The sequence below is a fragment of the Vigna unguiculata genome, chromosome 9 (assembly GCF_004118075.2).
Source record: "Vigna unguiculata cultivar IT97K-499-35 chromosome 9, ASM411807v1, whole genome shotgun sequence".
In the NCBI taxonomy this organism is placed as follows: Eukaryota; Viridiplantae; Streptophyta; class Magnoliopsida; order Fabales; family Fabaceae; genus Vigna; species Vigna unguiculata.
This window is the reverse complement of record NC_040287.1, coordinates 41663848-41688252: the sequence shown is the minus strand read 5'-3', so window position 1 is coordinate 41688252 and position 24405 is coordinate 41663848. Positions and strand designations below refer to the sequence as shown.

Here is a 24405-nt window from a genome sequence, read left to right as displayed (position 1 = left end):
TTTACCAATATATAAAATTCTAACTCCTTTGGCCAAGGGACGGATATATTTTGGCCTCATTGCTAACATTAAATAACTTAATATAAAATACCATATATAGATGAAATATCTTAACATAAAATCCAATACAAATGTCAACTCTAACATCAAATACAAATAAATCGACTATCCAGACGTAGATGGTCGTCGACCTCGAACTCTACGTCCTCCTCTAGTCTCTTCCTCTTCAAGTCCATCTTGAGCCATCTGCAATAACTCATGAGTGCGATCCCAGGCAACAGTGCCCTCAGTAACATCTCTACAGTCTATCATCCGCTGAAGACCACCTACAATGCGTTTCACGAGACCCTGTCATAATAACAAGTTAATGTCAAATATTAACAGTTACTAATACTATTAACAACTAAATGTGTGACATACCAATAAACCACTGGAAGATGATGACGGTGACGTCCTCTGAACTGTTATGTCATCTGGCAAATTCCGACGAAGTCGGGGCACAAGCACAAGGCTAGGTCGGTCGGCCTCAGCTCCACGTAAAATATATGGATGGGAGACTCTCCTAAACCACTGCAAATATCCATCCGAACATGAAAAGGGAGCTGGTGCTTGGACCACTTGATGTACAACAAACTGCTCGTGCTTTTTCCACCGATCATCAATAGCCTCAAAGTCCATCATGGGAACCGAACTAGGCGGTCGTGGAATAGGCTGGATGAAGCCAAATTGTCGCAACACACGCTCAGGCAAATGACGTTGTACGACGGTCCCAACCCTCAGGAAGCCAGAAAACATGCTATGTGTTACCAGTTGTCGTGCAGCTCTATGTGCTACATATGGGTTCCAAATCATCCCATCATATGTCAAGCCATCCAACTGGACTCTAACATCAGCTATAGCGGAAATGGCGCGTCCAGTGACATAACGTAGAGCACGGGGTTCGGTCTCCACATATGTATCCCGTACTTGCTTCCTTCCCAATGTAGGGAAGTGCTCGTATATCCAAGCCTGTATCAAATAATATTTCATTTAACCATTATCATATAAAACTAAAAACAAGTGAAATAAAGAATAAAATGTTATATAAATGGGTACCTGCAGAAGAGGTAGATATCCAGCTAATTGCTTTGTATTTGCAAAGCTGGCATCTCCTAGCTGCTCATATAAGTGGACAAGAGCAGCAACTCCCCAACCATATGTACGACATGTGGAAAGATCTCTAAATAGCTCGAGATAATGTGTACGAACATAGGTGGCGCTTTTGTTAGCAAATATCGTGCACCCTACAAGGTGCAAAAGATATGCACGTGCAGCAAACTCCCATAGCTCGTTTTCACAACAGCTATGATACAAGTCTCTCAACCAGCTCAGTCGGACCTGTGCACCCCGACTTTGATTCAGCTCCACACATGCCATGGCCCGGTCAACACCAAGAAGTGTCGTCAAAATCTGAACAGAATCTTCATATTCCAGATTTTCAGTGGAGCAAAAGTTTCCACTGATGGAAAGATGGAGAAGTGACGATACGTCATCCAAAGTCATGGTCATCTCCCCAATGGGTAAATGAAAAGTATTGGTCTCGGGATGCCATCTCTCCACGAAACCCAATACTAACCCAAGATCGATATATTCATACAAAATATCGCACAGAGGCGATAATCCAGAAGCTAACACAAAAGGTGCAACAGAAGGATGAGGACGTCCTAATTTCTTCACCTTTTTAATATGAGAGACCACTTTGACAACTCGATCCTACCAGAAGAAACAAAAAAGACTAAAAATACTTACCAACAATAAAATTAAACCTATATAAAAACTTTTTACTGACCTGACCATCCCATATCATGCGTGCAACATGATCCTGGTACAGGGTCAATAAAGATGTATCATATGGACCCCCAGGAAATCCTCCACCATCGTTATCAATGCCGTGCTCGTCCTCCTGAGGAACGTCAGAAACCTCATTCTCAACAATATCATCCTCAACCACATTACCCTCATGCTGACCCCTTCTACGAGCCGAAGCTGTGGGTCTATTCCGTGCACCACCCTGTCTAGAACTCTTTGGTGCATCATTTGAACCGCGTCTACCTAAATTTCCTCGTGTTCTAACCATATCTGTAATTCAAAGTTTGAAACATTAGAATCCAATATAAATTTCCTGGAAAAATAACTAAATGAAATAAACAACATGATTTTAAATTCCGTTACCAAATGCAATTGCTGTCTAATAATAGGAAACGTAAATTATTGATGCTAGTTAATCATACAGTAGTTCTTAGTACCAACCATGAATCAGCTCATTTTAATCCGAGCTACCGTGTGTTCTCTTTTTTAAACCTCTCTAACCATTCTTTCTTTTTCCATTTCACACACACATAATCTCCAAAGACTAAGCCTTTAATTACATTCAACAAGTCACTGCTAAAACGGATTTCACGAAAATAACAACAAAAAAAACACAAAACGGATACTAAAATCCGTTTCACCAAAATTTGAAAAAAAAAACAAAAAACGGAATGCGTATTCCGTTTCATACGCATCCGACACGGCATTCAAAAGCCGTTTCAATAAAATTGAAAAAAAAATTAAATGAAACGGAATGTGTATTCCGTTTCATACACTCCCCACAACGGCTTTCAAAAGTCGTTTCAGTTAAATTTTTTAAAAAAAAAACCCAAACGGAATGTGTATTCCGTTTCTCACTTCCCACACGGCTTACAAAAGCCGTTTCAGAAAAATTTGAAAAAAAAAGGGCGAAACGGAATGTGTATTCCGTTTCTCAATTCACACACGGCTTACGAAAGCCGTTTCACAAAACAAATGAAAAAAAAATGCAGAAACGGAATGTGTATTCCGTTTCTGATTTCCCACACGGCTTCCAAATGCCGTTTCACAAAACAAAAGAAAAAAAAAATGCAGAAACGGAATGTGTATTCCGTTTCTGATTTCCCACACGGCTTACAAATGCCGTTTCACAAAACAAATGAAAAAAAAAATGCAGAAACGGAATGTGTATTCCGTTTCTGATTTCCCGCACGGCTTACATATGCCGTTTCACAAAGAATTCAAAAAAATAAAAACAAACCAAGATTACAAATTTCAAAACATTACTTGGAGAAGATGCGGGTGGGTCTGTGGTGTTGCAGAAGACGAGAAAAGGGACGCAACAGAGATGGATGAAGACTGTGTTGTGCACGGTGGAGAGAAGAACTGTGTGGTGGAGGTGGAGGATGTGTGCGACCAACGTGGGAGAAGACCAAATGGGAGAAAATGAACAGTGTGTGGAGGCTGGGAGAAGAGGACGAACAGTGTGTGGAGGCTTGCGGGAGCAGAGGACAAAAGAGAGGCGTTAGGTCAAAGATTCCTGATCATGGTGTGGGAATTAGATTCTCTTTTTATTGGAGTTTGTTTTGGGGGTGCAGTGGTGTAGGGGTATGGGGTTTTTTAGGGGGTGCAGCGTCAGGGGTATGGGGGTGCAGGGGTATGGGGTAAAAAACACAAGGTAAATGTTATATTTAACCATGGGCAGTTATGGAAATTAAATTGATTTTGGGGGTACAGACGAGATTCTTGGAGGTGTAGGGAGAAGCCCCCCTTTTCTTTTCTTTACATATTAAAGATTCGAAGACCTGAACAATGTCTGAAATATTTCTAATAAATTTAGGCACAATAAGAAATTATAAAACAATATATATATATATATATATATATATATATATATATATATATATATATATATATATATATATATATATATATGAGAGCACATGTTCCCGATCTATATACAAAGCTATGTACAATATTTTTCAAATACTTTTGTCCTCAAGCATTTGAAAATAACCATTTCTCACTTGCCTGCCAAGCAAGACCTATTATTATTAACAGGAAAAATTGTTGATATTAATGTAACATAAAGATTGATTAAATTACGAAGAACAGCAAATTAAAGAGATGATCAAAGTATAAATGATCAGAAAACTGTACTTGGTAATTCCCCTTCATGGTTGTGAGTATTTGGGATTGGTGAATTCATCATCAGCCATGGCCTCATCCATAACAAGTGCTCCATTCCCTCTGTGACAATGCGCCACAACCAGGTAAACCAAAAAATTGACTCCATTAATAGCCGTTAAAACCCAGTAAAAGTTGTCCAACCTACTCTCATTAAGGTTGTCCCTCAACCACCCTTTGTCTTGTCCACCACTCGCAGCTTCAATGATCTTCACCAGCGCAGTGCTCAACCAGTTCCCGATCCCAATCCCACACAGACACATCGCACTGATAATGCTCCTTGTCCCATCCGTGGCTTCATCGTAGAAAAACTCCCACTGCCCCACGTAGGTGAAAACTTCAGCACTGCCCATTAGCAAAAACTGAGGGAGCAACCAGAACACGCTCATGCTTAACTGCACGGAGTAGTAGTTCCGTCTTTTCATTTCGACCAACGCCGCGGAAGCCGTGGCGAACACCGAGACGAACAGCCCTACCCCTATTCTCTGCAGCGATGTGATGCCGCGGTGGTGGCCGGTGAGGTTGCGGAGAAAGGGGACAATGAGTTTCTCGTAGATGGGTAGGAGGATGAGAGTGATGGCGCCGAAGACAGGGACAGAACCTGTGGGAATTACGAAGCTGACACCAAGTGTTCGGTCCATGATATTGGCTTGGCCTAGGAAGAAGGTTAAGGGTTGAGCGTAGGACAGAGAGAGAGCGATGGTGGAAGCCCACACCGGAAGGACTCGAATGAAGGCTTTGAACTCTTCTACTTGTGTCACCGTGCATATGCGCCACCGGTTGCTTTTGTCTTCAGCATTTACCATAACCGCTGCTTTGTCAAAAAACCTGCACAACAATTGGTTCAGTTAACTTACCACGATAATACTCCCAACCAAGCTACAACCTTTGCCCTGTGTTTTAACCTAAGATCAACGTCTTCGTGAAAAATAATATTTTCATGTCAACAAACCTATATTGTGGGGTGTGAGGAAGCTTGGTTGAGCCAACGACATCGGACTCCGTTGTTTGAACCTCAAAGAGAGGAGTTTCATGATTTGTAAGATAAACCCCGTTGAGATGATTCCTGGTGGAAGCTACCACAACCTGAAGAAACCTAGTGAAAGGGCTTCCCATTGGCTTTTTGAAACGGTAATAAGGGACACCGGCAACTACGATAAGGATAGAACAAATGGCGGCGGCTGCGGATAATCCAAAACCCCAGCGAAACCCAACAGTTTGTTGTGCGTAAACCAATAGCGTAATTCCAAAAATGGCACCGACGTTAATGGCGACAAAGAAACAGTCGAAGAATAAAGGTTTCATCTGAACTTCTTTGTGGTCTGCGTCGTCAAATTGATGAGCCCCGAAGGAGGAGATGCAGGGCTTGATTCCACCCGTACCTAAGGCAATGAGTGCAAGTGCACAATATATGAAAAAGGTTTGACCTTTGGTCGCTGCTTCGCATGCCGTAAAGCCGCAGTGTCGCCATATAGTAGTCTGGGAAGCTGAAAATGTCAGCAAAATCATCCCCTGCATCATTCACCGCATGATTAAAAGTCAATATTTATCTCCTGCACGATCCATGTAGTAATCAGCAATTTTGTTTTCCTTTAACACTACATTGTGTAATAGTATATTATATATTTATCACTTAACAAATTTTTTAGACAATATTTTATCTTTCAAATTTTCTTTTTAAATATTAAAGTTATTCTTTTAATTATAAAAGTATATATTAGTGGGTTGCCCAGATTCTCAAAACAAAATACATTTTCCTATTATATATTCTAAAATATATTCCAAAAGCAATTATTATCTGTAAGAAAAATAAAAAGAGAGATTAATTTTTGAAGTTATATTTGATAAAGAATTTGACATGAATGCAGTGGATAAAAAATTTATTTATTTTTACGTTGAAATGCTTTACAATGGAAAACTCACTAATGTCATTTAACACTGTTTTTTATTAAAGAAAATATCAAATTTATATAACCGTGTAAAAGTAAATTTTCCCATTATTAATTCCTTATCCAGATACCAAACCCTGATTTTATTCACAATCATAATTTATGGGATAAGTTACCAAACCCTGATTTTATATTGAAAATCATAATTTATTGGTATGACGTGGGCTGTTTTCAATATTAGAACAATATGCTTAAAAAAATGCCATTTTGATAAAAATATTATAAATCCACTTGTGGTCTTGCTTCTTTATATTATAAGAAGGAAGATCGAGTAATGTGAATCACTGACAACAATATATTGAATGAGTCGATAAATAAATTTTATATATATATATATATATATATATATGATAATTTATTGTGGAACACGTTATAAAAAATTTAATACATTATACGCCATTTTACACGGGTTCATATATCTTTTCCAAGTAAAAATACGAAAATTTTATAAAACACATTGTTTAAAAAAATAATTATAATAGTATTGAAGTCATATTTTCTTATATTATTTCATTTTTGTTATAATAATAATAGTTATAAAATAATAATATTTTAATATTAATTTTATTATTATTATTATTATAATAATAAAACTTAAATAATTTGGAAAGGTATGATTTTAGTCGAAATGAATTCATGTTTCTTTATATACTCTAAAAAAGATTAAAATGAAAATTGTATTTAAAAAATATGACTCATTATGTACTAGTTTCCTTTAGAAGATTTATAATACCGTTATATATAATTTTTGTATTCTTTCATCAAAATAATGCTTTTAAAATGAAAATAGATAAAACTTTAAAAAGCTGCGGAAATAAGTTATGTTCGAAAAGAATATTTGATTTTACAAAAGTAATGGGTCTAAACACAATTTTTTCATTGCATGGTTTGCTAACAATTTAGAGTGATATATTGGTCTAACAAAAAATAAAACAATATACAGAAATACAAGTTTATTAATCGGTTTTAACTATGTTTCTGTCACTTGATTTTCGGTGAAAATTGAAATGAAATGAGTTATTCTTTGAAACTTTAGACTAATTTAGTTCCTCAACTTTTAGAAATATGTGTATTTAATATTTTTAACCAAATTTTTTAAGTTTAATATTTTAAACGCATTTTATAATAGTATTTGAGTTATTTATATCGTTTAACTCACATCTTCGCCTTGATATTTACTTATAAACATTTTTAAAACCTCAAATAAACTTAACATGATTAAAATAACTAAATTTAACCATTTATTAAGGATGAAAGAATAAATTAATCTAAAGTTAAAAAAAAATTAATTCTAATTTTTATTTATTTAAGAACCAAAAGTATATTTAATCTTAAATAAAAAGACAAAATGCAAATCGAAGTTGGAAAATATAATACATACTGCAGCATAAATGGCGGAGAAAAGTAAGATGGTTCTGAAGTGACCCAAGTAAGCATCAGCTAGAAAGGCTCCGAAGAGGGTAGGCACATAAGCAGCTCCAATCCAACCAGTAACGTGAGTGACAGCGTCGGGAAGAGATTCACTCCTTACATAAACTAAATAAGACACCATGTTCGCTGCAATTGCAAAGAACGCCAACCTCTCCGTCACCTCGTTCCCTACACCCACCACAGAGGTCAAAATTGGAACACTGAACAACGTAGTATCTATATGATGTCTCAGCAGTACCTATGATAAAGGATGAGGCCTTCCATCCTCCCGTTGTTCGCTTGTCAGCAATCCTACCATGCACGTCCAAGAAGCTATGGTTGCTCACTAATTCCATCTTCTCTTTCAGACAATAAAAACTACATCACCATCTAATTAACTCTGCAAATCATAATTTGTTGAAGAAAATTTCACACAGATATGGCATTGTGTGTAAGACATTTAAGAGTCTCCTTTGTTTATTGATCTGCGCCTGTACATAATAAAATGGCATACTGTGCCGGCCAAAATTTTAGACTTTAACTTTAACAATAGAGACGATGGTGACACCATTTGTTTTCTCCCTCCATAGTCAAACTGCCGTCTAATAACAAACTTTCTGTTAACTTCATATTCATGACCTTCCATCTTCTGCTGTCACTTTCTGATAATGATAAGCCTACATTACGAACTAAGTTTGTCGTTTTTATTCGTTAAATGAGGAGTCTTTCTTCACCGTCAATCTGCAAAACTATATTTCTCTTCGGACAACGATAAATATATGCAAGGTTTATTTTACACTTTTACCATTTGATTAAATTGATTTAATATTTTAGTTAAATCAATATAATTGGTTAACTTATATCTGAACCAATATGTCCATGGTAATATATCTACATATTACACAAACACATACTATAATACTATATAACAATATGATACTTATACACTCCTATTCAAGACTATACACCAATTCTAATATGAAGCAAGTAACTTTGGAAGAGATAGGACATTGAAATGAAAACAAATGGAAATGAAATATGAGTAGAAGGAGGCAATGGTTTGGATGGAAATGACACATATAATAGAACTAAAGAAAAAATTATCTACAATATTATTAACTAAATAAAGGGATGATACTTGGATATAGGGTGGTGAAGATAAAGACTATTACTCTGTTCAAGATGCGTATAAGAAGTTGTATGATAAAAGTATAAGGAAAGAAACCATGATTACAGAATTATGGTAGTAAAGGTACTATCATCAGTCCAATGTTTAGCATGGAGGGTCATGCTAAATAAAATACCTACTAAGGAACAATTAAAACGTAGGGACTAGAGGTTGGAAAATGAATTATGAATTATGTGTGGGGAGAGTGAGGAAACAACAAGCCATTTGTTTTTGGATGCAGGATAGCGACTAAATATTGACAAATATGTGATTTTTGGATAGGAGTTAGTAATGTACATTGTAACCATGTAAGAATAAATTTTAATCACTTTCACTTAATGGAACTAAGTAAAAAAGGAAACAACATTTGGAAGGGGATGTGGATAACTATCATATGGAGTATATGGAACTAAAGAAATAACATTTTGTTTCGAAAAGCAAAGGTAGATGAAGAAGAAATCATATATATGGCATATGGTCTTAGATAAGGAGCAAATATAAAACATCCTCTTTCTCATACTCTGATTGGCATATTGATGTCCTCTGCATTGCATTCAAATATTGTTATAAGATGTCTACACAAGTTACTTTGCACAAATAAGTAGGCACTTGGATAATATATAAGACAATAAACTGGAGGGTTACATAAAGGGCATAATTAATTAGGACTAACAGATCTCAGACATTTAAGTCTAGAGGATTATTTTTGCACGAAAATGAACAGAGAATGAAGGCTTACCCAGGACGAAAATCTATTCAAAATCTTTGAGAACTAAAACCAATCAAATACATTGTGATTGAGCAAAACATCACAGGAAAGGAGGTTTGAAGTGCAAAAATTGTGTGAGAAATTCAAATTTCAAAGGCTATGTTCGGTTACATGATGAAATCTTGTTGGACATAAATACTGTATGGACAGAGCACAAGACAATAGACAATGAAATAAACACATTGTGTATGAAGATAACTTGTGTAATTAATATCATACGAAGAATTATAAATATTATTGTCATGATTGAAATATATAGGAAAAAAGTTTTTGGATTGCAAATGTAAGGTATCATCTTATACCATAAGGACAATTTATTTAAAAAACATTGTACATAGTTTTGTATATGGGTTGGAACACTGAGTACTCATATATATATATATATATATATATATATATATATATATATATATATATATATAAAAGTTAATCTTAAACACAAGTAGACACTACTAATTTGTTGTCAAACCAAACTATAATAATAGTTATTTCTCATAATCAACATGAGATTGCTTTTCTTGAGATAAGTATAAGTATAAAATGATTATGTTGTAAGTCTCGTCTATTATAAAACTGGAGCAAATGGCTCATATATCTCTACCGACAAATAATTTTGAGATCCTAAAAGTAAAACTTGATGTTTGCTGAGTAAGGAGAAGTGTGTCAGCTGTTTAGAATTGTTGCTTTTATTTTATTGTTATTCATTCATGTTTTTTGAATCAGTAAAAGTTAATTCTCTGGTTGTTAGAAATTGAATTGGTTTAAGATTTTGAATTTGTTACTTCCATAGAAAAATTGTTATTAACGATTAGTTATTCTATATTGATCATATGATTTTAAATTAATAGAGAAATAACTTACTGTTGTATATTTGTATTTGTTTTTTCTCTGTACAAACCTGCACAAATTTGTAAAAGGAGTTTCATTTTATTTTATATTATCTTTGTCTATGTACTCAGAATATCAACCTGTATCATACATTTATGATTCAAAACTCTTCCTCCTGTTTGTGTTCATGATCCCTATCTCATAAGTGATTATTAACCCTTCCTCTTCTGGCATATGTTTCTGTGCTTAACTAAATTAATTAGCTGTGCCTTCAAAATTTGTTACTATGATTATCTACCTATGACTAATTGACTAGGTACTTAAATATTTGCTGAAAAAACCCTTTCTGATTAAACTTCCACTTGGACCTGTACGTTCTGAATATTATTCACTCTTTCTCCAGAAGTCATTGAAAATAAATAATAAAGCAAAAAGGTTAAATTATTATGAACTTAGTCGAAGTAATATCCTCATTTTGAGTGCTATAAAACTTACAATTTTATCTTTTTATGACTGTTGGGTGAAGCCAGACAATTCAAACCTTATATATTGTATCCTATCAAGAGAGCTTCCACATACATCATTGTTATGTCTTCTTACTCGTTAACAATTTTTTTCTTTCCAAAAGTTGCTGGTAACCATACTTGTTATTAAATATCATCCCATCAAATAGGTAGCTAGAAGATTCATTCAAATGTGGAATACGGAATACTACCCTACTATATATATTGTGTTACAACAGCTTAATTCATCAAACTACAATTTTTTGTTCATCAAACTACAATATTTATATTAGTTCATCAAACTACAATTTTTTGTTGACAGTTTAATTGTTGTTTACAACAGCGCATTTAGAATATGATTTTTATGTTTGGTTAATAAAAATTGATTTAAAATTTTTATATTTAAAGATTAAGTTAGTTTTTAATTTTTTTAAGGAAAATTAGTTAACTTTCGTATTAGACTTTTTTTCTTAGCTATAAATACGATCTTTATATAATTAAAAATATGTTTGGCAAAATTAAAAATAATTAAAGAATACAGAGCAAATAAGAGACATCCGAGTGATTTGGAACTTTAACAAATAAGCTTTTGAAGCATTACCTGAAGTCCAAATAACTTAAAAAAAAAGACATATCTAACAATAGAACTCTGTTTTGGACCAATTTTAATATGCTCAACAAGTTTGAGGTTTTGAGAAATCTAACTTTAAGAAATTTTGAGAAAAAAAAAAAAAAGTGGGAGAGAATTGTTCAATAGAAAACAACTTACAAGATAGAGATAAAACTTCACTAAAGCCAGAAGCAAGATTAAATAGAGAAATCTTGATAAGTTTAAGCGTTTCTGGAATCACAACTCTCACCATTATTTATTTGTTGTGTCTTGATAAATCATAACTTATAGAATCTTATTGATTGGAAATAGATCACTGAAAAGTTTCTAGGAATAAAATTTGATTTACCATATTGTTTTTACACTATCTGACTGTTGAGAATTTTCTTCTTTCTTACTCAAACTCTTGTGGCTAATAACTAAATCTATTGGCTAAATAATTAATAGGTGGTAATTTATAAAAATTACAGATAAATATATGTATGTGGATTGAAAGCGAAACTGTTGAAATTTGATGGCAACAATGTCTTTGATATTGATTTTTTTTTTAGTTAGCATCTTTTTTAAAATCAATTACTTTTATTATTTATGGCCCACTCATTTGAATATTGTGATTATGTTTAACTCTATGTAATTTTTATCTACTAAACTATAAATAATGGGAAAATAATTATTATATGCAAGTATTTGAGAAGACTATCTTTATTATAACATGAAAGTTACTTTAGAGAAACACCTTTTTATATTTATTAAAACTATGGTATATTTTAAGAATCAGATAGACGATATACTGGTTGCATATTTGACTATATACCATAGAAGAAATCATTTCAATCATGATCTTGACATTATCCTCTTCTTTTTGTTTAAGATTTTACCCATAGTATAGTTTATATGTGTCATTTTCAAAAGACATATTTAAAATTTAAAAAGAATTAACATGAAGTATAATAAGACAAAAATCTGAAAATTTTAGTATACTGGTGATAAAATATTAATAATTAACCAAGTAAGAAAATGTAATTAATTATATCTTTTCCAGGACTAAAGAGTTTGTGGCATATATTAACTTCTAAAAATGGAATATATTGGCCTACAGAAACTGGAAATTAAAATGTCTCATTTTCCCTGTCCAATTACAGAAACTGCAAATTAAAATATCTCACTTTCCCTGTTCATTTCAGTGAAGGAATGAAACTAAACAGAGCGGGATTAGACCATATTTTTAGAATGTCTAGTCCAATAGTGTTTTAGGCAAACTGTTTATTGGTTTGGTATTATAAGATTACAAATAATTTAAAATACAAAACTCCATAGATCACCTTAAGATAGTTATAGTTAAGAACCGATTCAATAACTTGGTTCTGGTTTTGTGTCATGGTTTTGTGTCAAGAGATAAATTGTTTTCATAATTTTCAAACTTGACAGGACAGGACACTTAGCATCTTAAAGTTTTAGTGAAATCTTGAATAACATAAGATTGATTAGCTAAAGGATTAAAATTATGTGTGAAATTAAAAACAAATCTTCTAATAAAGTAATTAAACATAGAGAGTAAATATGAACTGTCATAATGCAGATAAACATAAACAGGCATAAGACATCTTATTATTTATGCAGATAAGAAAGTGCATACATACTTTATGACATACAAGTCACAAGCTGCTCTCACATATCTCATAAAACTCATAAGCTGCTTACAAACATATCTCACTTTGCACCATCGGTTAATATAATACTTATTGACATAAAAGTCACAAAACACAATCTGCTTACATATATCTCAGGCTGCAGGAAAGCAACATGATCTCATGCTTGCAGCTTACATATATCTCGCTCGCTGCACAAAACCAACGAGACCTATTGATATAGTACTTATTGAAGACACAGATGGATATTCATATAGTACTTATTGAAGACACAGATGATACACTGCACAAAACTGTGCAAAACCTAAACAAAACAAAGGCCGAACAAACACATAGGGCACAAAATCTAAACAACTTTTGATACAAGTCGTAGGGTACAAAACCTAAACAACTTACTAATACTTTATTGATACAGGACGATAGGACACAAAACCTAAACAACTTATTAATACCTTATTGATACAGGACGATAGGACACAAAATACCGAGACGAGACGATAGATGGGGCACAAAACCTAAACGAGACGATAGATAGGGCACAAAACCTAAACAACTTATTAATACCGAGACAATAGATAGGGCACAAACCGATATTTGAGACGAAACCTCTAAATGACTTATTTGGTAATAGGGCACGAGAGGACACACCACTTAGGGATTATAGAGGACGAAAGGGGACACTTAGGGATTATAGAGGACGAAAGGGGACACGACCACCATCCCTAACACTATTAAGTAATATTTACATACATATATGTGGTAACTTAAAAGACACATACACAATATATATAGTAGTAGTACAGTATCTATATATATTATATCTTATTACCAAACCAGTGGTAACACAGATGTCTTTACCCCTCTATACACCGTGTATATATATATATATAGAAAACACCAGATCGCAGCTACTATAAGGTATAATAGCTGCTTGTCCTTGCCCTTATGAGATGTGACTCAAAGGGAGTTGTGACTCAAAGGATGACATTACATGCACCATGGAGTTTGAGGGTCCCACATATCCACATCTGCCAAGTTGTTGTTCTCCGGTGTGTAAATCTCATTCTCTGCTGCAATTAGAGGAAGATCTAGAGACATAGCAGCTTCGGCCCAGATAGAATCATCAAAAACAGGTAAAGTCTCGTTCATTGTCTCCCAAGATGGAGAAAACTCTCCCTCAATCCCCTCAAGTTTTGGGTAGGTTGCAATTGGCTTAGGATTGGTGTCCAAGGGAAGGGACACGATGCAATCACTGGTGTAAATTGGAGTGACTCCAACCTCCTGAGAGGCCATGGAGACTGCAGGGTTGAAATTGAAATTAGAACAAGTTGGAATGTCTATGTTGTTTTGCATCAGGGGCTGTTGCAGATTCTCCATATCAAGAGTTTGAGTGCTGGTACCAGGAGGTGGTGGTGGGGGAAACTGAGGTGGTTTCAGTGGGGGCAAAGAAAGGTCTGGTAAATTGAGTTTGGCATCAGGGCCATAAAGCTTACGTGCTGCAGCATCATAAGCCAAAGCAGCGTCATGAGAGGTTTCAAATGTCCCTAGCCAGAGTCTAGCACCACGATTGGGTTCACGGATTTCAGCAACCCATTTCCCCCAGGTTCTCTGCCTCACACCTTTGTAGGTGCAAGTGGCATTCTCGGGACCTCCTTTACCTCTCATGCACCCCTTTCTGGAGCTGGCCTGTGCTGTTTTCTTCCCTTTTTTCTCCTCAATTTTCATGCCTGATTTCAGCATTGTGGACATGTTAGGCTTTTGGAGGATTGAGATGATGAGGGAGACACAAAAAGTAGAGATAAGCTCAAGGACTTGCAGATGGAGTGAGGTTGATGACCCTATTTATACTGAAACAACAAGAGAGTAAATACTATGCAGAAGAGATTGCAAGTTCATGAAACGTGGCCCCAAAGTGGGGCCAAGAAGAAACTTGGCAATGTAAGCTACACAGACCGTGTCCACGACCAGCTTCAATGTTGATTTCTCTTATTCACACTTGGCCTCCCCTTTTACTGGCATACTGCAATCTCATGATCATGTGGCAAACACCACCAAATAAACTATGATTATTACTTAATTTATACTTTCTTTTAGTGTTTTTTTTATCTGTGAAGGAATTTTTGTGATGGATAAGATGGAGGGAGAATAAAAAAACAATAAAAAAGTAGAGCAAAGGGTAAAAGAAAATTAAAGGTGTGGGTGAGAGGATGCGGTTGCATGGTGACTGTATATAGATAATTCGGATTCGGATAAGTCATTCATTTACCATAGTGTGGGATCGGTGTGATATTGGAACGAAACGGTTGAAGATAAGTGCTTGCGGGGGTTCCAAAACTGCGCACATGAAAATTAGCAACGATGCATTCAGACGTGTAACGAAAACAATCCCAGGTGTTGGTGTTTCACGCTATGGAAAGGGCTTAGAAATCAGTGAATAGTGAAAGAGATCCAATGGACTGTGACACCACACATAGCAAATGAGACACGGATAAGAGTTTACAGAAATTGGTCGACATTGCACACCCCCTTAATTACAATCTTACTTCTTCATACTCCTACACTACCTAGTGCATTTGCCTTTTTTTGTCGTTTGGTGACACTCCATCACAAGTGTGAAAATAGAAAATGTGGTGTTGAAGAACTCAATTACTTGATGGTTGTCATCACAAAAGAGGACCGTTAGTAATATGGAATATATTTTTCCCCACAACATTAACACCAAATTTAGCGGTGGATCGAAGGGACTAGATAAGGAGTAACACAAACCGAGAGATAAGCAGTCTTTAATGTTTTCTTCTTCATCAATTGCGGAATTCGAGACTCACATGTCATTATTTTTGTCACACTTCACTGTGCTTCACTTAAAACTCAATTACAAACTTGTTACCATAATGTTTTGTTAATCACCTCGGTTGTATAGCAGTAATTGTGATCCAAGTGTTTTATATGTTAGTCCTTATAGTGTTAAGTTTTTACAACAAGGTCAGAACAAAACCAGACCGAATCTTCATAAACTATTGCAAGTGCCTGCAATGTTTAAAGAAAATTACAGTTGACTTTGCAGTGCAGACTTCACTGGAAACATTCAAGTGCAGCCGTTATGAAAAGAAAAAGAAAAAGCAAGAAGCACAACTTCGCAGTATATTTGTTGTCAAAGCAATCTTCGTTTCCTTGTACACTTTATTTTTTATTCATAAAAGAATTAAAAACTTAGAAAGATTGTAATCATCACACTTTATTCATCAACTGTATAGGAATTAAGCTACACACAGCTCACAAATTTTATTTATTTTTCCTTGCATAAGTTGTATGAAACAAACCTCGGATTAACTTTCTTCATAATTTTTGTGATTCATATATGCAATGTTAATGAAATTTGTGTAAAATGAAAGGGCAATTTCATCCTACATTTTAAGAAACAGAGAAACACAAAGAGATTGATTAAGATGAACCTCTTCTGACACCATAGTGTATGGGTTGAGCCAAAACCTTCACCATTTCACAGCAAACAAAATCATTTTTATTTTTATTTTTATTTCAAGTATTAGAATGATAATTAACAAATATTATTTCCTGGGTTGGAATTCTCACACATCATGACGCAATATTTCAAGGCTTAGACACGTTCAACTCCCGAAGCAGTTTGGCAACATCGATTCACTATCACGACAGAGAAAATACTCACTCCATTAATAATGTCAATGTCAAATGATGAAAAATAAAAATATCGTTTTTTCTGATCCCTCGAAGATGTGAATTTGGTTTCAGAAAAAAACAATTTTTTATTCCATTTTTTAATATCTAAAAAAATGTCATAATATTTAAAGATCAATCCAATATTAAATTTCCTGATACTAAATTATTAAAATTAAAGACTTTAAGGACTAAATTAAATCTTTTAAAATGTTTCAGGAGCTAAATTGCATCTGCTAGACACTGTGTATGGATAAAAATGGACAATTTTATTAAAAAAATTAAAAAAAAAATGCCTCGCTTTGAGTGATCTCTGAGACGAGCAGTGATTGCCACGTAGGCGAAGGGTGGTCTAAACACGTGATTCGTTTGTATTTCGACACACATATGAAACACTTGAAGTGACGTGCATTTGTTTAAACACGTAGAAGCTGTTGCATTTCTAGAAAGACATGCGTACTGTGCATTTAGACACGTGACGAAAACACCTTATTATTTTAATTACGATTTTCCTCGCATTTGTCCTTATTAGAGTAAAATATCTCAGGTCTGCTCAGGTCTTGGATAATCTTCTCTTTTTTAAAATAAAATAAATAAAATTGATTTTTTTTATTTATTTTGGGGACCAGTCTGATTTTGCATAAAAAAGTTGTAATGAAATTTGTTTCCTTTGTAAAATCTTTCAAACACTAACAAAACTTATTGTATTCTTCATTTATATAAGTGTTTATCTTGTATAAGTTATTATGAAAAATGTTTATCTTTCCATTAGTATTCCAAATAAGAGTTAGCATTTTTTAAACTTTTTTATAGGCATTTATCTTCCTTATAAGATGCAAAATGACTGATTTTTAAAGTTAACAAGTACATATTAATGATAAGCATTTAATAAATGTAAATATTAGTGTAATTAGTCTGAAATACCCTTTTCCTTAATTGTAATATAAGATGTAGATGTGATTTTTTAAGTAAGTTGTAAATGTCAATTTTCTTTATTGATGTTAGCCCGTTCGTACTGCTTGATTTTAATATATTTAGGATTTCTTAAATTAAAATTTTTTCATGTTTTAAATTTGTAAATTTTAATAAAATCAAAAATTACAATAGTAGTTACTACTGAAAACAAATCAATTATAACTTTATGGATTAAAAAAAATGAAACTGTTTTTTTTTTTTTAATTTTAATAACTAGTTGATTCTAACATCAGTTTTTCTTAAGCAGTGTATCTACATGTTTAAAGTTGGTTATACTAATTTTCATGCATTAAGATACCAAATCAGTGAAAGGTAATTTAATGTCTCATAGTGATTTTCTTTCTATGAATGCTAGCACAAATCATTTCTGAAATTCCTTTAAGTTGACAAGAAAATTAAAAGTATAAAAACAAATACCCACAATTAGTGATTAACATTCTAATATGTGAGAAATGATGTGAACAAAATGAAGACTGTACGAAACTTCATTCATTTGATTCGGAAGAGATGAAAAAAATAGGAAACTGTGAAACCCAAAATAACTTTCACACTTTAATAAGACAAAAATAAAAAATTAATTGATTTTTACAATATTACTTTTTCATTTGTTCGTGTTGGAAAGACCTAGATTACTTAAGTTATACAAGACTCTCTCTCTCTCTCTCTCTCTCTCTCTCTCTATATATATATATATATATATATATATATATATTGAGTAGTATTAATTAATTTTGAATTGAAATCTAACATAACTTTTGTTCTGAGTTTATCAAATAGTCTAACATCGTAGTCGAAATTTAGAACGGTTGAAATATTTGGTTTAAATATTTTCTTTCTTTTCGATTTTTAAAAAAATATTTTAAAGACAAAACTATAATAAAATTTTAGACTTCAAAATAGATAATATCTAAAATATAGTAATTGATCCACCAATATTATATTAGAAACGAAACATTAAAATGTAAAATGAAAACGATTTTCCTTAAAAGTCCTGGAGCTTATGACTTGTCTTACTAATTATGTGCTGATATTCTCCCTGTGGGAAAGGTAGTGTTACTATATAAATATTTCTTAAAAACCTAGTTTCATAACTATAGTATTATACTTTTTGACGTCACAGTATAATATACATCTCAATGGAGTTGACTTCTGAAAAAAAAAAGTAAATACAGTATACAAAACATCATTTATCTCATTATAATTATTGATGACAGTCATACATATCAAGCAATAAAATATAGCACCAACATCCACGAATAGCAATAATAAAGTTTTAATTTTGTGAAGTGATCCATTTTAGGAGAATGTTAGTATCATTGAGAATATCACAATCATTAGTGTTACTGTTAAGAGTAAGGAATAAAATGAAATAAAGATAAACTTGCTAAAATAAAATTAAGTGTCCAAGCAATTAAATAATTAAAGTAAAACAATACTTTTATTAATAATCAATTTACTTTTTACTTTTCTCAATTAAGTAATAATTTTTACTTATACTTTATTTTTTTTCACACACCTACCTCAATTTCTCATTTTTGTATGTCTAATGCAAATGAGTCTCAGACATCGTTGTCACATTAATAATATATTGTACATTACATTTTCCGAATATTATTATATTGGCACCGTCAAATAATACAGGATAAGGATCCCCTACAGCTGGTGAGCACAACGTTTAAGATTCGAGTTTAATACAAAAGTTTTCAACTTCTTCTGAAAACGCCTCTTCAGTATATAAATACTATAAATATTCTCCTTCTGGCATGAGAAAAAAAATATATTCAGAATTAAGAAAAAAAAACATTTATATATCAACGACATAAAATTTATACTATTTATTATCTGATAAAAATTGTGATGTATTATAAATTTGGCTTCCATAACAAGTGGGCAAAGCCCTTAAGATTGCTTTCCTGGGCCTCCAACTTTACATAAATGGGGACGGCTTGCAACCTAATTTTTACTAACTGCACTCCAAACTTACACCAAAAAGACTAAAATATCCTTCTTCACTACATCACACCACCTAATGTTGCTACCATCTATCAACTACACTCCTTGAGAAAAATAAATAAAAACTCAGTTTGAAAATTGTCATTTATGTTTCGAAAAAATTGTTTCAGAAATTAAGTTTTAAAGAATTCGTTATGAAATGCATTTAGGTGGTTTGGATAACTCGTTTTGAAGGGTATCATGTGTTCTTAAAAGTTTATTTTGAAAATATTGTTCCAAAAAACTTTTAAAAGTTTATTTTGAATATACTGTTCCAAAAAACTCGTTCTAGAATATATTTTTTATGCATACCAAAAAGTTAGTTCCAAAAGTTTTTTTCTAAAATCCTATCCACAAAACTTGTTTTAAAAAACTTACTAAACAGAAAAGCCACGTTTACAAAAAATAAAAGTCTTTCAACAATTACATGGGTACAGGAAGAAAAAGCTATTTTATTTTGAGGAAAAATTGTGTCTATGGGCATGAGAGGATAAATAATCAAAATTACATTATTGAATAATAATGGCACTTAAACGGTCATTGTGCATCATAAAAGAAATATCGACAGTCTCTCAAACCAAAATAATGAGAGTGCTAACTGAAATAAAATTATAAAATCATACAATGACCACATAGAAATTTAATCCAGACACGCAAACTTTTCGTACACACTTCAGCTCAACCTTAATGGATTAAAAATCATCTAAATTAAGGGAATTGTGATAATTAGTTTGTCTGTTCAAACTTGTAATGGATAGAAAATAACTTAAATTAGCCATAAACGAAACCAACTAACTGCCTCAGAGAGGAAGGATCATCTCTATCCGGTTCCAATTGCATCTTTTTGCCATAGCTAATCATGGATTACTCATGCTTCACAAAATTGCAGCAAGACCAAAAAGATCAAGATCGCTTAGCAGCAAATAATTTATAGATGAAAAGGTATTAAAAAACTTTACACCTATGATAAAACCATTAATCAATCCAATATGTGACAAGATAGGCTTTTCATTTCCCAATCGACTCTCCATCAACTTTTGAGAAAATCCCTTAAAGAAAATGGTGGAGGCCCATCCTGCAAAGATAATGAAAGAATCAGTTTGAACACCAATTGTGCATACTATAGTAGCTGGCTACATATCCTTTTACTGGTCCAGAAGAGATCAGCAATCCAAGGTCTTGCAGGTTAGATAGAACTTTGCATTAATTCTTAAATTTCATAAGCTACCCCCATTACCTTACTCGCTTCTTGACTTAAGCATTGTCTAACAACTGTGGTCTGCTGTATTAGCCTCTCCATTGCTGTGTATCTGGGAAGATTCAAGTGTGCTGCCAATTACCCACCATCACAGAAAAAAAAATCACATTAAACATTGATAGGAGAAAGTTCCATGATTTGCAACAAAATATATTAAAAATATGCAGATAACAAGTTAACCAACCAAGAATAGCCCGATTCAAACTATCTGCAACCTGTTGCCGATACTCTAAGCTAAGGAGATGAAACATTGGGGATTTCTCTGGCTCCTTGTAAGCAAGAAGGGCCATAAAATCCTGCAACAACAGTAGCATAATAAAAATTCAATCTTAAGCACACACAAAGTCACACACGTAGATCACAAAAAAACTATGTGAAATTCAGACATACTTCAAGTTTTTCCATATATTTGGGCTCCTTTCCAAAAGGGCCCAGCTTGGTCTGAGCAAACTCCAAAGCTTCTGTGCTGCCAATAAAATGAAATTCTATGAAAGTAGGAAGTCTACGGGTTCTTTGAGAGACAATTAAATTATGCTCACCATTTCCTGGAGCAAACAAGCTCAACAAAATGAAGGCTTAGTAGATCAAACTGCAAATCTTTATTCTTCTCTAAAATATCCTGTGCTAGCTGCTCAGTAAGCTCAATAGCCTTGAGTGCATTCCCCTCGAGTGCAAAGTGAAAGATTCCTAAAGAAAAGATGAAATTTATCATCATGATGAAGTGTTTTCATTAGTAATAATAAGATCCAATAAAAAGCCTAATTATCTTCATAGGTGTGTGGAGAATTTCCCAGCACCCTTTGTGTCACAGTAAGATATCTTAAAATGTCAATAGAAACCCGGTAGAGATATCTTAACATAGTAAAAAAGATCCACAAGAAATCTAACATTTAGGACAAATCTCAATTTAATCCTCCAAACTTACAGAAGTTCTTTTAGGCCCTTGAATGTTCAAAAAATAGTTTTATCCCTAAATAATAAATTTGAAGGACATAAAATGTTTATTTAAGGTTGTTTTTAGTCACTCTAATTTAGTGTTTAAGGACTAAAACCACATATTTTTATAAATTTGAGAGACAAAAATGAACTTTTTAAAATTTAAGGAACCAAAACCAGATTCACTCCAAGTTTCAGGAAGTGACACCATAAACAAACAAAAAAAGTCTAATCACAATTCAAATATATTTTAAGACAGAAGTCAGAAGTCGTTTCAAGTAAAAGAATCACAGATGTAGTATTAAAGCACCGCTCGTGTTGGGGTTGACAACGTGCATTTAGATTTGAAAAATTCTTAAAACCTGTGATGTATGAACACTTAGTGTACACACAAAATTCTAGGATAAGCAGGCAAACAAAATATAACCAGAAAACACCAAAAAAATCTTGAATGAATTCTGTGTACCAAAAATAAACACAAACCTACTTTTCCTTTTGTCCATGTCCTCCAAATAATCTGCGGGCTGCTTTGTCCCAGTGCTAGTAATGAATGATTCTACCGATTCTTTGTAGCAATTGTGTATAAGATATGACAGAACAATACTGTGGATGTCATTATCATTTATAGCCTGTAAATTCAAGTAACCAAGAAAAAATTATGGATTAATTACAGTAAGAGAATCAATGGAACCAGAAAATCAACCATTCAAAAACAGAAACCCAACAATGCACACTACAAGGGTTGAATCTCAGCTCAATTCTTTTCCTTTTGTAGATAAAAATTAGAAGGGGGTGACTTCCAAATCCAAGACAAGTGAAAAGTGAAGTCTCTAGACGCAAAGACACTTAACGAGGAACTTAATTTCACTTCATCCCAAAGAAACGAGTGATGGTTTCAAAGACCCAGACATGCAAAACCATGCCTTATCCACTCAACTAACCCACTGGGGATGAATTACATTCTCTCCTAAACATAAATTTGAGGGCAAAAGTTTTAATCACCGGAGCAAAAACGCATAATAGTAGTAATTCATGTGAGAGCAACATAGAGTATACAGAGCAGGATAAATATTACATTCCATGTTTCCAATCCCTCTTCTGTTCAATTTTCTACCATGAGAAATTAGGGTTGGGAAATATCTTTCAGAAATTAATTAATCGGAGAGTTTCCCAGAGAGTAAGAAATCTTTTATCGCAGAAACAACATATTATTAATATCCACAGGGCAACTACTCACGAGGGTCTCCACTGTAGTCAAGACCTCAATAAGCATCTACGAGTTCTACAAATAAGACTCGACGAACAACGAAAAGTGAAAGGAGCACGGAAGTGAATAGTGACCACAGAGGGGATCGGGATATGAGAAATTGACAACACAGTACAGTCGCAAAAGATAAAATCATAACGAAGAAAGTGAAGTCGAAACAGTAGAGCACGGACAAGGAGAAAGAAACATACAACGTTTTCGTATTGACGAGGATCGAGGTCCATGGTTTGGTAGAAGACGAGAGAAGCGAACAGTGAAAGGAGGCGCCAGTCACGAGACTGAGGTGCGGTGGCTACGAAACGATCCGATTGCAATTCACACCGTCCGTGTTCGTGATGACTCCAACGTGTGGTGAGTGTGTGAGTTTTCTCAAAGCAAACACGTGACCTGCCTCTCAACTCGTTTGCTGAGTCAGCCGGGTGCACGTGAGCGAGTGACCCACTGAACCAAATCAACCAATTACAACCTTTTTCTTATTCCAAAAAATCAGATTCTTTGATTTTATTTTTCAACTACCATAGTCTCGGTATTATATTACAATAATATATAAAAGAAATTCTTTTTTTATTTACATTTTATAATATTAATTATACTTTTTATAATATAATTTTTTATTAAATAATATAATATTACTCATATTATTAATATAATATTTTATATATATATATAGTACCTGTATTTATTCTAATTTAATATAAATAAATTTTATATTATATAATTAGTTTTTTAAGAATTTAATAATATTTAAAATTAAGTATCTCTAATAAATCAAAATGTTAAGGTTTATTTTATTTATACCCCATAATAACTGGGACCAGGAAGGTACACATAAATTACCACACGTTATGAATATGGTAGGTCAAAGAGACTTTATGACATATATGTATCTTCTAGAACTTAGAATACAACTGACAGGTCATAAATGTGGACTCCAGTATTCGCGAAAATAAAAATATCAGTATAAATTAGTTTTTACTAAATAGTTAATACCTCGTCTTAACTATGAGAACATATTCTTGGAAGGTGTAAAGTATTTATATGACTAGGCACACACACACGTCAATATAAGGGGTAAACTAAAATCTCTTATATTTTTTCACAAAATTAATATTTGCCAATAGATTTTTAATAAGAAAAGGCAAACATAAACACTAACATGAGACAAACAAATAGACAGTACGAGAAGAAAATAAATCACTCCGCATAAATAAGATTAAAATATTGAGTTTGTACATTTTTTATATTTTTATTTTGCATTAATCATATAATTAATTAGATGTGAAGTGTAATTATTAATTTAAATATTATTTTTCGACATGTTTTACCTTTTTGGTAATTATTCTTAACAATAATCGTTTTTAATAATGATTGACGGACTTGAATC

General features: G+C 33.2%; 4 protein-coding genes across 4 annotated transcripts; all 4 read right to left on the bottom strand.

Moving 5' to 3' along the window:
- Positions 1–58: 58 nt before the first annotated feature.
- On the bottom strand, positions 59–2116 carry LOC114163732 (protein MAIN-LIKE 1-like). The gene is made up of 4 exons (XM_028048027.1): positions 1829–2116; positions 1096–1752; positions 421–1008; positions 59–348 (listed from the first exon to the last, which is right to left on the bottom strand). The coding sequence occupies exons 1-4, from the start codon at positions 2114–2116 to the stop codon at positions 166–168; spliced, it is 1716 nt and encodes a 571-aa protein (XP_027903828.1). The 3' UTR covers positions 59–165.
- A 1877-nt stretch (positions 2117–3993) lies between these two features.
- Positions 3994–7834, bottom strand: LOC114196147 (protein NRT1/ PTR FAMILY 8.2-like). Its single transcript, XM_028086697.1, has 4 exons — positions 7633–7834; positions 7345–7562; positions 4967–5526; positions 3994–4842 (listed from the first exon to the last, which is right to left on the bottom strand). The coding sequence occupies exons 1-4, from the start codon at positions 7727–7729 to the stop codon at positions 4002–4004; spliced, it is 1716 nt and encodes a 571-aa protein (XP_027942498.1). The 5' UTR covers positions 7730–7834; the 3' UTR covers positions 3994–4001.
- A 4997-nt stretch (positions 7835–12831) lies between these two features.
- LOC114162782 (dehydration-responsive element-binding protein 2D-like) lies at positions 12832–14804 on the bottom strand. The gene has a single exon (XM_028046759.1). The coding sequence runs from the start codon at positions 14647–14649 to the stop codon at positions 13888–13890; it is 762 nt and encodes a 253-aa protein (XP_027902560.1). The 5' UTR covers positions 14650–14804; the 3' UTR covers positions 12832–13887.
- Positions 14805–20143: 5339 nt separating this feature from the next.
- On the bottom strand, positions 20144–23389 carry LOC114196322 (glucose-induced degradation protein 8 homolog). The gene is made up of 7 exons (XM_028086929.1): positions 23213–23389; positions 22242–22383; positions 21358–21505; positions 21209–21284; positions 21003–21114; positions 20798–20889; positions 20144–20635 (listed from the first exon to the last, which is right to left on the bottom strand). Exons 1-7 carry the CDS (start codon positions 23243–23245, stop codon positions 20591–20593), a joined length of 648 nt encoding a protein of 215 aa, XP_027942730.1. The 5' UTR covers positions 23246–23389; the 3' UTR covers positions 20144–20590.
- Between the last annotated feature and the right edge of the window lie 1016 nt (positions 23390–24405).

Excerpts from the sequence above, each read along its gene's own strand:
- LOC114162782 (XM_028046759.1), bottom strand. The coding sequence starts at position 14,649 with ATGTCCACAATGCTGAAATCAGGCATGAAAATTGAGGAGAAAAAAGGG.
- LOC114196322 (XM_028086929.1), bottom strand. The coding sequence starts at position 23,245 with ATGGACCTCGATCCTCGTCAATACGAAAACGTT. Across the intron at positions 21,115-21,208 it reads AATATATGGAAAAACTTGAA|GATTTTATGGCCCTTCTTGC; the intron begins GTATGTCTGAAT and ends CTGTTGTTGCAG. Across the intron at positions 20,636-20,797 it reads TAAGTCAAGAAGCGAGTAAG|GATGGGCCTCCACCATTTTC; the intron begins GTAATGGGGGTA and ends TTATCTTTGCAG.
- LOC114196147 (XM_028086697.1), bottom strand. The coding sequence starts at position 7,729 with ATGGAATTAGTGAGCAACCATAGCTTCTTGGACGTGCATGGTAGGATT. Across the intron at positions 7,563-7,632 it reads GGCCTCATCCTTTATCATAG|GGAACGAGGTGACGGAGAGG; the intron begins GTACTGCTGAGA and ends TGGTGGGTGTAG. Across the intron at positions 5,527-7,344 it reads TCTCCGCCATTTATGCTGCA|GGGATGATTTTGCTGACATT; the intron begins GTATGTATTATA and ends TGAATGATGCAG.
- LOC114163732 (XM_028048027.1), bottom strand. The coding sequence starts at position 2,116 with ATGGTTAGAACACGAGGAAATTTAGGTAGACGCGGTTCAAATGATGCA. Across the intron at positions 1,753-1,828 it reads GCATGATATGGGATGGTCAG|GATCGAGTTGTCAAAGTGGT; the intron begins GTCAGTAAAAAG and ends TTCTTCTGGTAG. Across the intron at positions 1,009-1,095 it reads GATATCTACCTCTTCTGCAG|GCTTGGATATACGAGCACTT; the intron begins GTACCCATTTAT and ends TATTTGATACAG.